Raw genomic sequence first — 13,212 nt, 5'->3', positions numbered from 1 at the left:
ATTATAGTACTACACTACATCCATACCAGTTTACTGAGCAATTACGTATTTCGAGAAAAAAGTTAAATACTAATTTGATCAACAAAATATAAGATACATATAAGAAAAATTATATTATTGGAAACTTTTTATATACGAATCAATGGTATAATTTTTGTGGCATATATCTCATATTTTGTTGGCCAAATTTGTAGTTAAACTTGTTTATCAAAGTACGTAATTTCCATTTAAACCGCCATGGAGGGAGTACCACCTCTTGTCTTTGTGCTTGACGATTGAAATATTCGAACCACTCACAATCGTTTGATGGATATTTGAAAAAACTTTTATACGTAGTGCTAATTATGTATTCTTATCTAGCGGTGATGGTGCTTTTTGGATCTGGCAATGGTGGAGGCTCGGCGTCTCTTCATACATGCATCTAGGCGGCGTTGGAGTCTGATGGAAGCCGCTGGTTTCGGAGAGTGCTGAAAATATAGGGATAGTTATATATTTTCTATCCTTTAGAATTATATCTGCAAATTTTTCAAGACAATTGTTTTATCATGGTTAATCTTTGAATTTCCACGTTTATTTATTCATGTAACTTGATTTTCTAATGAGACACGTGGTTGCTCTCGAAATTAAGTTCCTAAACGCAGGCGATAACACAAGTCGATAAGTAATCAGATTTTTATTTTTAAATGGAGGGAGCGTCCTAGCTTCTGAATCGAAAAGATAAACATACAACTTTATTTAATTCATTTATTAAACAAATATTTGATAAAAAAACATACTCAAAATACCCAATGGCACCGCGCAAGACCTGCACACGCGACAACAAGTGAGAGTCATGTCACCTTGTTCACTAGAGAAAAATTTAAAAACTTCTATTAGAAGTCAAAAATATCGTATACCTCGAGACACCTGAACTAAAGGGAAGCTCACTATATCTACCTAATCATTTTCGATGCTAAGAATGGGATGCAAAAGACAACTGACCATCTAGTAGATCCCATGAATCCGGCACACCAAAAACCGAGCTTCGCAAACTGCGGCTCCAAGAACTTTGACAGGTTTAGTAAGACGGCCGCACGTTGGGGCGCAAAGCCAAAGTAATCAGGGATAGGCAGAAAACGATAAGACCAAAGCAAAAGATGTGCTGAAAGGTACTGGTAGACTAGTGGATTTCTGATAAATTTAAGAAATCGTGAGGTCACTCTCCAAGTCTCCCTCTCATCTTCGCCCTTGTGGCTTACCGGGATGCATCCCCCTTCGCCGTCTCCAGCTCCAGCCTGTGCCCTCTCAGCCACTGGCTCACTCGCCGCGGTTTGCCCCCTGCTCTTCACCACCTATAAGTAGCAGCTTCCAAAACCACTACGCTCAAATTTCTCATAGCAGAGCAAAACCACTTCACTTCGGCAACCAAAAAGCATCAAGAACCCTCCGAGGCCTGTTGGATTGTGATTCGGATCAACACTCTGTTCGCCTTCAGAACATGTGTCCGATCAAGAGGGAGATGAGCGGGGAGTCAGGCTTGTCGTGCAGCGGGGAGTATCACTCGCCCTCGACCTCGCCGGAGCAGCAGCAGGGGCACAGTCAGAAGCAGACGGCGTGGACGAAGCGGCCGGCGGGGCGGACAAAGTTCAGGGAGACGCGGCACCCGGTGTTCCGCGGCGTGCGGCGCAGGGGCAATGCCGGGCGGTGGGTGTGCGAGGTGCGGGTGCCAGGGCGGCGTGGAAGCAGGCTCTGGGTCGGCACCTTCGACACCGCTGAGATCGCCGCACGCGCGCACGACGCCGCCATGCTCGCCCTGGCCGCGGGCGATGCCTGCCTCAACTTCGCCGACTCCGCCGAGCTGCTCGCCGTGCCGGCATCCTACCGCAGCCTCGAGGAGGTCCGCCACGCCGTCACCGAGGCCGTCGAGGACTTCGAGCGGCGCCAGGAGCTCGGCGAGGAGGACGCTCTTTCCGGCACGTCTTCTTCGACGCCCTCCTCCTCCTCCTCCCTCACCGACGACGAGGAGGCGTCTTCGCAGGCCGACAATTCGCCGTTCGAGCTGGAAGTCCTCAGTGATATGGGATGGGACCTGTACTACTCCAGCTTAGCGCAGGGCATGATGCTCATGGCGCCGCCTTTCTTGGCTGCGTCTGCGGCGTTCGGCGATTACGGCGAGGTCAACCTCGCCGATGTACCGCTCTGGAGCTACCAGAGCTAGCTAGTTTGCGCCACTTCAAAAATCCTCCTTTTTTTTTCATGTCTTGGTTTCCGATACCAAATTTTCTGGTAATGTGATTGTGCAAATTCAGGAAACAGAGCATGCCTTTTGATTGACAATTGGTGATCTTTGCATTGTATAGATCGACCGGACCTTCCGACCGAGGATACCTTTGCTCTCAGCTCAACTACGGAGTGCCACACTTAGTTTTTTACTTTTTTAAAACCAAAAAACAAATACAGAAATCTCATAAACAAAAATAGAAGAAGATATTTTCTAAGATAAATATAGACCAAATACGGTGGAAAAGCAGAGCTATGTGAATATTCGCCGGAACACAGAGAACGCTTAAACCATGCAAGAAAAAAATTAAGCATTCTAGCAAGCCAATAAGTTTGTTTCTTAATTCTAGCATGCTGCTCAATTTACTAGAAAATAGGGGGAAGATTAAACTGTGCAACCTCGTCAATGCATGAATGATTAGATGGTCGTCAGTTTTGGGATGAGCCGCTTTGGAACTTCGGCTTGACAAGTAGGTTATGTAATGGGTCTATTGAATTTGGCCATGCACATCAACCCTAAAACTAAAAATTCATATTTGCACGAAACGGAAATATCATTTCCTTGTCTGTTGTGCCGGAACATGTTGTTCCATTTCCTTTTCGTTTCCGCTAAAACATTTTCCTTTCCATTTCTATTTTGCAAAATTCTATTTATGTCATATTTCCATTTTGTTTTTGTGCATAAAAGTGAGAAAGTTTCCGCTCCATTTTCATGTCTACACATGATGAAAACTGCTTTTGGCTTGCGTATATATTAATCTTTGCCTTTAGGATATTAGTGACGATATAAATATGTTTGGAAATTGACTAAATGGTATTGACAAAAAACCTAAACAACAGATATGAACCTGAATTTATGCTTTAATGTGGGCTATATGAAATTGGCATAATAAATTGTGTTTAACAAAAGTACGAATGCTCATTTTCTACATCTTATCTGTATGGTTCCCACTTGATACATGAATGGTCCTACCTTATACCGGAGGCGCAACGGGGGCACATAGATTATGGATGAAGCTGACTGAAGATGGTTCCTCAGGTTATTTACAGCTAGGGTGGTTGGCGGCTTACTAAGAGGATTCAACATGCATAAGCGTCACACATTTATTTTATTCGCTGGTGGATCTTTATGTACACCTTGGGTGATCCATGAGATGTATTACTCTTGAACTATGAAACATTGTGTGTAATTGATGCATAGGCCAGGGCCTGCTCCCCATTCCGAAAAGGCGATTTCTAGTGCAGATGACAGTTCTTACATTCTTTTAAAAAGAAACTTCAAAGAAGAAAGATAAATTACTGCCCCACCAAAATCATGTGCCCCTTGGATCGGTATATGATGGTGCACTCTACATGAAAATCATCCACTACAGGCCCAAATACATCATTCAAACACAAATTTAAACTACTACTCCTTCCGATGATTCAAACTCAAGCCGAAACGATAATACACATAACATAGCTCGAGTGCTTTCAATTGACATAGCTTCAACTTCTTTGGAGTCATCAATGTTTTGTGATGAGAAATTATACGAGGGTTCGATGCCTTACCTGTGCAATGAAAACCACGATCTTCAGTCGTAGGGGCAGTGGCGTCCCGGTGGAGTCCTCCCGCTTTTCCTCTACAGTGTCATTCATTTCCATCTGAAGTGGGCTCGTTCGTGCTCTTAGACATCGACACTCTCTATCATTAGCCACTTGGTGGTTGCGATCTTCTTGGCCTCCCGTTGGCTTGCCTTCCGCCTCCCCTCTTTCTTTGAAGATTCCAAGGAAGGTTCACGGGAAATCCCTTGAAATTTCTCTGACCAAGACCTAAGTCCACCTTTTCCATCATAAGAAATCCAGACGTCAATATAAAGAAAAATGAGGATGACATTTATGGATGATGAACCAATTCAGTGAATGGTTGTACAGGGGGAGAGAGGGTAGAGCCTCAGTAGAGTAAGCGAGTGATGAGGAAGAGATAGAGAGGGTACATATAGGCTAGAGCCGACGACATGTGGGGTTGGGAGGATGTTGCCTACGCGGTACATGTCTACCCTCAAGCGGGCTGCCCCAAACTTCCCATGAATATGGGAGCATGGATGAGGGTGGACAAAACCACGGACAGTTTGGGACAATGGTGAGATATGCACGATGCATTTTTTGAACAAAGATGCATTTCTTGTTCATTCTCTTTTAAACTGATGAACGGAGCAGGTTCAAAGCCCATTGACTCAAGTATCCTTTTTCGCTCGTTAGAAATCAGCACGGGAACACTACGGAAAATATGAACATGCATTCATGTGAGAATGTAGAAGAATTTTAGTGTGTGCTGCCATGTGCGAATGTAGAAGAATTTTAGTGTGTGGTGAGATTTGGTGAACATGAGCACCAGTTATCCCATTTTTGTAAGAAATGTAGGAACAGTTTCAAAAGATTATGAAAACAAATCCAGATGAAGACCGTGATGTATACCACTTACATGCAAACTATTAATTAAAAATAATGTGTTTATTTATTTATTATTATTTCTGTGTAGTCCATAATACAAATTAGTAATGTGATTTTGCATGTTTGTAGGGTATATCTCATTGACAAAGTTTAGAATTATTTTCATTTTTAAGAAAAAAATATAAATATGCTTTTTAATGCTTTTACAAAATAGAGAGATCAGTCGAGCTCATGTGCAAGAACAACTTTTGGAATTTTAGTATGCTGACCAACACCCTGTATATATGAGGTGTGACGTCGCAAGCCCCGTTGACATCCAGCCCGTCCATCTCACCTGCATCTTCAAGACGCAAAAGCTAACCCTGATGTTTTCTTTGACCTCCTAGAAAGTCAACAGCTCGCTCGCATAGAAAAATTAGTTCACATCCGGCTCCGTAGCTTAAAAAAGTCAGCGCCTATTTTATTGCCCAACAAAATGTCAGCGTCTACTTTATAGTTTGTAGAATTCCTCTGCTCAGTCAACTCAACAGCGTGAGCTCAATGCCCAGTCGTCAAAGGCGTTCCACACTTGCTGCAGTCGTACCACTTGCGTATTCAGAAGCCACGAAAGGCCGCCTGACTAGCTGCTTGTTTTGTTGGTTGCCGATCGATGATGTCATCGCTGATCGTATTTCGTAACAGCGACGCATATTAATCTTCGGTCTCATCTCCAACTTGGATGCCAGACCGTCTCGTCAGGCGTCAGCCATATGCTGTTGACTAATTAAACCTGAACAAGAACTGTTCTCTCCATGGCCAGATTCAGTGATCGAGAGTTCAGTATTATGAAACTGACCACGTACAGAGTGCTGTTACAAACCAACGGTTCTCCTGTAAGAAATGTACTCCGTATCTAAAGGTATAATAGAGGCAACCCCATGGGGCAAGCAGGTAAATCAGATTTTATTGGCCGGTAGATCCGCCTTCAGCTAATCCACACCGTTCATTTTTTTACCACGGCAGTATAAAACGAAACCCACTTAGCGAAACCCTAGCCGTCGGCTCCCAACCGACGCGCACGCTTCGTCCTCGCCAATCCCCTCGCCATGTCCTCCCCAATCCAGACGCGGACGATTCGCCTCCCCCTCCCCCCCCCCCCCCCTTGTCGTGCGAGTCGGCCGAGGAAGCTCAGCCTCCAGCTCGTCTTCATCGAGCCCGGCTCCTCCACACCCTCTTTTTCTTTTGGCGCGCACGGGATAAGGAGGCAGCAGGAGTGGGATTGGCTGATGTGTGGTCGTGTGTGAGACAAAGCCTAGCCAATCCCTAGCAGTTCTTCCCCAATCCACGCAGCTGCCTTTCGGCCCTAAATCTTCCGCGCCACGAGCTCCTCCTCCTCCTCCATCCCGCAGCCCCCCCTTCCCTTGCTGCCCTTTCCTCTCCTCTCTCTCGCCGCCGGCTCGGCAGCCACACGCGAGGACAGGCAGCGCCCACACGGAAAGGAGGCACGACCATGGCTGGAGGGGATTATCGAACCGATGTGGCAATCGGCCATCGGAGCTCCTCCACGACCCTCCCTTTCCCCGAGCTCACGCCGACACACCTGCCATGGAGGAGCACGTGGGAAAGCAGAGGAACGATGTGTGGGATCGGACAGGATCGTGGTCTGCAGGTGGCGTTGCTGCTGCTCTTCAACCAGCTGGTGTTCATATGGCCTGCAGCTCCATCCACCAATAGCCAGGTTCAGCCATCATCTCTATCTCTGAATCCCTTTTTGTGCAGCAGATCTCCAAGGTATCGAGGCTTTCCTCATGGTTTAACCTTTTCTAACTTTGCAGCAAGATGTGAGGCTTCTCATAAACCTATGTCTTGTTGTAGTGGATCGACAACAGGTATGGCTTCATCCCCTACTTGGACCTTTGTTTGTTTCATTCTTTGTGGTGTGATGGTATGTAAGCCTGGAGTGTTAGATTGAGTCACGGATATGATATATATAATTCTTTGTGGTGCTAATTTCTTGGCTCATTGTGTTCTCTGTGTAGACTATTCATTTGCTTACTCTGGATTTGTATGTATCGTTTCTCTAGCTGAATTGGATTTGGGACTGGAAGTCCGAGGAGGACGAGAAGGAATGCACCGCCTTGGATGCCGAAAAGAAAAATTATGTCGCCCTAGATGATAAGCAGGAGGATTTTTATTTTTTGTATTAGCACCTAAATCTCTAGGAAAATCACTAAGTGTGCATTATCTGATGCTATTTTCTTCTTCCATACCCGTACAATCCCTCCCTGGTTGGTTTAATAGTGCAACTGAACAAATCTGCTTATTTTAGTTTGTTGTCTTTTCATTAGGTTTGTATCATGTTTCCAAAAGTTCTTGAATCCAATGCTTGTGAATTTAATATGTACTTTTCTCCTGGCAGTATCCATGGAAAGAAGTTTTTCTTTTACCCGTGCAGAGGCATGCATCAGCATTTCGTTTGTTTGCATCGATAATGGTACATTTTCGAGGATTTTTCTCAAGTGGCTTCAAGAGATCGTTTTAAGATTAAGATGCATACTCCTTTGTTATTTTCATTTATTTAGGAATAGTGAAGTATCAATTGTACTGTTTCATTTCCATTTATTTTGGATGATTACATACTCGCTAAAGGCATTAGAAATCATATCTTTTCTCAGATTGACGCAGGTGATTCACCTACGCTTGCCGCTCGAAGTTTTGACAGTCCACGATCTGGTGCTGAGGAAGTGGGCATCCATGTCCCAACTGGAAAGGTGAGTCTGAAAAGTTATCTGGTCATAGATTTTACTTAAATGATCTTCTATATTATGTTGATAATTTCCGAACCATTATATATGCTATTGTCCCATCTATCGCAACATGTTGACGTTGTTAGATAGTTGTGGTATGATTAGATGAGGACACTTCTATTCTAATGTGGGTTGTTGCTTGTTTTTCGTTTGCTAGGTGTCGGATGCAACCATCGCTCATCCGAAGCTGCTTTTGTATCTCAAGTCCTACAGGAACACCGGGCCTGTTCTGAGACATTAGTGGATTATCTGCAGAAAGTATAAATCTTTGAAATCTGGACCTTGGATTTGATCATTTGCGTTCTCTTTCATCCCTGAATAAGGCAAACTTTCTTTCTAATTCAGTTCAGATTGAATTTAGTATTAATGTCCAAGTTTATAACACAGAGAGGCTTCTGGCATTACTTTTGTTTTCTGAATACATGTTAGTTTTTAATTTTTACAGGTTTGCAGTTGGGTGGGCAAACTTGCATTTATCTACTATAATTTCCTGGTGATTGACCTTTTTTTGTTTCTTTTGCAGTATTGTTACCCTCCAGTACCAGCAGGAAGATGGTGTGTTTGATGATATTTGTCATATTGACATCATTCCTTCAATGGTATCTCAGGAGCTGAAAGAGAGAGCTATCAAATCGATTAGTTTGTAGCATGTAATGAATGTGCCATCAAGTAAGCAGCTGTACTTGAGATTTTTTTTCTGTAGCACCTTTAGTTCATTTCATGACAGTGGTAATTGAAGGAGACGACAAATGTCATTGCATAGTCTATATTTAACCATGTCAAAGAGTGTTACTTTGCAATTGCAGATAAATATCTAAAAGCTAAATAGTAGTTACGGATGAACAGTTGTAGTTATTTTAACATTCGTTGTGCCAAATATAACTGTCTATGCTGAGGCTATTGAATGTCCATATATGGATAACTCCATTATTTTTTTGAACGGATAAACACTTGAATTAATTTTCTTCATTTTTGATCTCGCATTATTTAGCATGATAAATAAAGAAGTCTCAGTTTTTGTGGTGGATTTGTAGAGAAATTCATTATGCACATGATGTATTTATATGGAAACTTTAATTTTCATTGCATCTGGTGCTTTAATTGAGGCTTTTCTTGTCCTCCTAATTGTATATGAGGCAATCAAGTTTCATCCAATTTTTTCTTACGCTAATTGTGGAGCCTATGAAGATGCACAACATAACACATGCATACATGGTTTCAACACAAAATTGTGCTATACTTGAGTTGTGTGTTTTCTTTTTTTAGGTGTATCAGTTTGTACTTTAACCAGGTGAAGCCCAAAATTGCAGTCTTGTATGAGGCCTCAATTTGTGCTTTAACCGGCATGATCACCGTCCTCACATGTAACCTGTAGGATGCACAGATTGCCAGCATGATCACAAGAACCTGCCAAGATTCCATGCTACGCCTTTGCTACTGCATAGAAACAATGGTAGGTTTCCGAAGGTAGGAAGTTAGTACAAACCCTACCGTTTCCTTTCGTTGTCCAACTCCACCTGAGTAAATCCCTATTACGTAGCCGCACAACCAGCTTCGTTTCCTCCAAAAATAGATCGACTCCAACAGTTTTGCAAGAGAGGCGTACCGACTGTACCGGGTCGCGTTTCTAAGATGAATCCCTCCGTCCCTCTTCTCGATCCCGATCCCGAATCCGGGACGACGTTCCCGATTCAGGGAACGCGCCACCGTTCCCTGTTTCCGGCTACTATGAGCGGACCAGGTGACTTTGGGCAAAAGGCTACAATTGGGAATACTTAGTATATTTATCATTCTTCAATATTCTCCTTTGTTTTAAGAAATGCTTTCTGATTTTGATGTTTCTTGTGCCGTGATCTGAAATAAGTTCTGGTTTCGCTCTCTGCCTTTTTCTAGGATAGGAAAACTACAGAGATGGTCATGCTCTCAATCCTTTTTTTCTTGATTTTTTATTTCTCAGTTTGATCACGTGCTCATTACATAGATCTCTCAGAAGCATATCACATTGTTTCTCCGCTCGCACCAGGGAATGATAAACCGCCTAGGCTGTATTTCTTTTTTTTTCCATATATCCAGCTGTATGGATCGTCATATTATTTCAATTTAAAGAGTGCTTGAGTAGGTCCACTATTTTTTTATAGGGTAGGTGTTTGTTTTCAGTATTCTGGGGTATTGAAACATTTCACTATGTCAAATTTTGAAAGCAATTTGCCTATCAGCGAGATTATCTAACAATCCTGTGTGGATTTGGTTCATTGCAGATCTCAACTGCACTACTTCATCCTCTGTTCTCTCTGATTTAATTCAGGTAAATGGCTATTATATGCTTTCTCTATTTCACCGCCACTCCCTTCATTTTGGGGAGTTGTTATAAATAATCACCATACTAACTCTCAGAGATGCCCCATACAGTAGGTACATATCCCAGTTTATATGATCCAGAACCTAGGTATCAAGGTGCTGCTACTTGTGTATAAGTATTGCATCTTATATTCCTTCTTTAGCTTTTACCAACCATATCCGGATGACCTGCCTTTTAGTACACTTATTATGATATTAAAATTTGAAATTTGACCTGACACTTTCCTGAAATATCTTCGTACAACCTATAAGAACAAAAATTGACACGTCAAAACACCTGAGTGGTGCAGATTAACCAAGATGATAGGGGTTGTTGAATAATAGCATAATTGCACAGGTTTTAGTGGCTTCATCGTGATATATATTGTCTCCGGTTAATTTCCCGATTAATGGAATCGGTGAATAGTTACCAATTTTGATGATATGTGAATCGAAAGGATGAAATTTAAGAGTGATATAACTGAACACTTCAGGGCATATTGTTCTATGTATCTTCACTGATACAAATTCTGGAGATAATATAATTTTTTTAAAGGCTAGAAACAGGAATATACTTTGCAAAAAAACATGAATATAACCCGTCTACAGATATTTCTCCATATGTGGATAAATATTTATAATGTGGATGATTTAATTTTCGTAAAGCGCAACTTAAAGCAGAAATAAGAATATACTGACTAAGCTGTCAATGTCATTCATAGCTTACAGGCTTATAGCAATAATTACAGTTGGGCATGGGCAGCCTGGCCCGGACAGCCTGACCCGGCCCAAAAATCATGCCTCTTTTTTACATATCGGACCTGGGTTGCTAACCAATCTGTTAGACATAGACACATCATTTTATATGAGATGGTTCATCCTCTGTTGGCTCTGTTTGTTAGTTGCATCATCAGCATACCTGTTGCCGGTGCATCCATGACAACGGCCACATTAAATCTTCCTTTGGTATATCACTTTGTTGAACAAATGAAGTTTCTTATTCATTTTTCTACCTCGTGCTGTTCAGCAGCAGTAGTAAAAATGACCTGTTCTTGCGGTGGATTTGTATGAAATTCATTCTACACATGATATTTTTTATATGAGAACTATTGCTTTGATTGCACCTGGTGCTTGAATTGAGGTTTATTTTGTCTTCCTAATGATATGGAAGGTGGTCAGGTTTCATCCCCGCTAATTGTAGGTGGATCAATTTGTACTTAACCAAGTAGAGCCCAAAACCGCATCATTTTATGACACCTCAGCTTGTACTTCAACCAGCTGGAGAATTTCTCACTGCGCTCTACCACCATAGCCTGATAGTAGAGGTTCATCTCTGTTATAGCTTTAGCAGCAAAAGAGCTCTGAAGTGTTGAAGAGCTCCAAATTGTGATCAAACTAAAAGAGATGTGATGCACAGTTTGTCAGTAACTTGTGTGATCTTCGATAGTGTGACCTTACTATGAAGAAATTTTTGGATGTATGAAAGATGAATTATTCAGATAGCAATCTACAGTTTGTCGTGGTATGCAACATTTGATTTATTTGATGACTCCCACACATTTTGCAGGTTCAGGGGCCACCTGTGCCACAGATGTTGTTTCCTTCACATATTGACTATCTAACTCCAAATTATTAAATAGGTAAGTGGTGTATTCTTTATGTACTTAGGTCAATAAACAACAATTCTTGTTGTTGTTGCATTCTGTGCTGCTGATAAATTTAGTTGATACATATTTTTCTTTATACACTTTCTCTTTTTACAAATTCTTTCGTATTCTAAGTCAATCCTTGCACTGGTCTAGGTAGTATTACTGAAATAATTTAGAGTATTGACCTATTACTCTATTGTCAATGTATTATTGGCAGGTAACTCAGAATGTACTAGAACACTTCTGAGTTAGAAGAACTGAGGTTCTATATAATTTTGAGGAGTATGTCGAAGATGTTGGCTTAGGACCCAAACCCACTGATGGTCCTATGTGCTGCCACGACCTCCTTTCTATGTCTAAGCGGAAGGTGTGTGGGTTGCTGATGTCTACGGGTGCTTCTATTCTTGTAGACAGTGTTGGGCCTCCAAGAGCAGAGGTTTGTAGAACAGCAGCAAGTTTCCCTTAAGTGGATCACCCAAGGTTTATCGAACTCAGGGAGGAAGAGGTCAAAGATATCCCTCTTATGCAACCCTGCAACCACAAAGCAAGAAGTCTCTTGTGTCCCCAACACACCTAATAGGTGCACTAGTTCGGCGAAGAGATAGTGAAATACAGGTGGTATGAATGAATATGAGCAGTAGTAACGGCGCTAGAAAAGTGCTTGCTGGCGTGCAGTTGATGGTAGTAATATTGCTGGAAGTAAAGATGCAGTAAAACAGTAAACAAGCATCGATAGCAGTATTTAGGAACAAGGCCTAGGGATCATACTTTCACTAGTGGACACTCTCAACATTGATCACTTAACAGAATAAATAGATAGATGCTAGACTCTACACCCTCTTGTTGGATGATGAACACCACTAACTGTGTAGGATTACACGAACCCTCAATGCCGGAGTTAACAAGCTCCACAATATTCAATGTTCATATTTAAATAACCTTAGAGTGCATAACAGATCAACATAACCAAACCAAGTACTAACATAGCATGCACACTGTCACCTTCACACTACGAAAGGAGGAATAGATCACATCAATACTATCATAGCAATAGTTAACTTCATAATCTACAAGAGATCACAATCATAGCCTACGCCAAGTACTACACGATGCACACACTGTCACCATTACACCGTGCAGGAGGAATAAACTACTTTAATAACATCACTAGAGTAGCACACAGATAAATTGTGATACAAAACACATTGCAATCATAAAGAGATATAAATAAGCACTTCACTATGCCATTCATAACAGTGAATAAGTATTCTGTGAAATATAGCCTAAGAGACCCACACGGTGCACACACTGTCACCTTTACACACGTGGGACAAGGAGTCTTCGGAGATCACATAAGTAAAATCCACTTGACTAGCATAATGACATCTAGATTACAAGCATCATCATATGAATCTCAATCATGTAAGGCAGCTCATGAGATTTTTGTATTAAAGTACATAGGAGAGAGATGAACCACATAGCTACCGGTACAGCCCCGAGCCTCGATGGAGAACTACTCCCTCCTCATGGGAGACAGCAGCGTTGATGAAGATGGCGGTGGTGTCGATGGAGAAGCCTTCCGGGGGCACTTCCCCGTCCCGGCGGCGTGCCGGAACAGAGACTCCTGTCCCCCAGATCTTGGCTTCGCAATGGCGGCGGCTCTAGAAGGTTTTCTCTGGTTTCGTTGAACGTGTCGTGGTTTTTAGGTCAGGGACCTTTATATAGGCGAAGAGGGGGAGTCGTAGGGG

At 42.2% G+C, this 13,212-nt stretch overlaps 1 protein-coding gene and 2 long non-coding RNA genes across 3 annotated transcripts; all 3 read left to right on the top strand.

The window, feature by feature from the left end:
• The first annotated feature begins 1,355 nt into the window (after positions 1-1,355).
• On the top strand, positions 1,356-2,316 carry LOC127302504 (dehydration-responsive element-binding protein 1A). Its single transcript, XM_051332969.2, has one exon. The coding sequence runs from the start codon at positions 1,478-1,480 to the stop codon at positions 2,195-2,197; it is 720 nt and encodes a 239-aa protein (XP_051188929.1). The 5' UTR covers positions 1,356-1,477; the 3' UTR covers positions 2,198-2,316.
• Positions 2,317-7,069: 4,753 nt separating this feature from the next.
• On the top strand, positions 7,070-7,907 carry LOC127302509 (uncharacterized). The gene is made up of 3 exons (XR_007852905.2): positions 7,070-7,165; positions 7,347-7,442; positions 7,636-7,907. It is a non-coding gene; the product is annotated as an uncharacterized lncRNA (long non-coding RNA).
• Positions 7,908-7,988: 81 nt separating this feature from the next.
• Positions 7,989-11,981, top strand: LOC127302511 (uncharacterized). Its single transcript, XR_011746121.1, has 3 exons — positions 7,989-8,147; positions 11,383-11,455; positions 11,682-11,981. It is a non-coding gene; the product is annotated as an uncharacterized lncRNA (long non-coding RNA).
• The last annotated feature ends 1,231 nt before the right edge of the window (positions 11,982-13,212 follow it).

This window comes from Lolium perenne, chromosome 5, assembly GCF_019359855.2.
Source record: "Lolium perenne isolate Kyuss_39 chromosome 5, Kyuss_2.0, whole genome shotgun sequence".
In the NCBI taxonomy this organism is placed as follows: domain Eukaryota; kingdom Viridiplantae; phylum Streptophyta; class Magnoliopsida; order Poales; family Poaceae; genus Lolium; species Lolium perenne.
The sequence above is the reverse complement of the archived record's forward strand: the minus strand, read 5'-3'. Positions and strand labels throughout refer to the sequence as shown.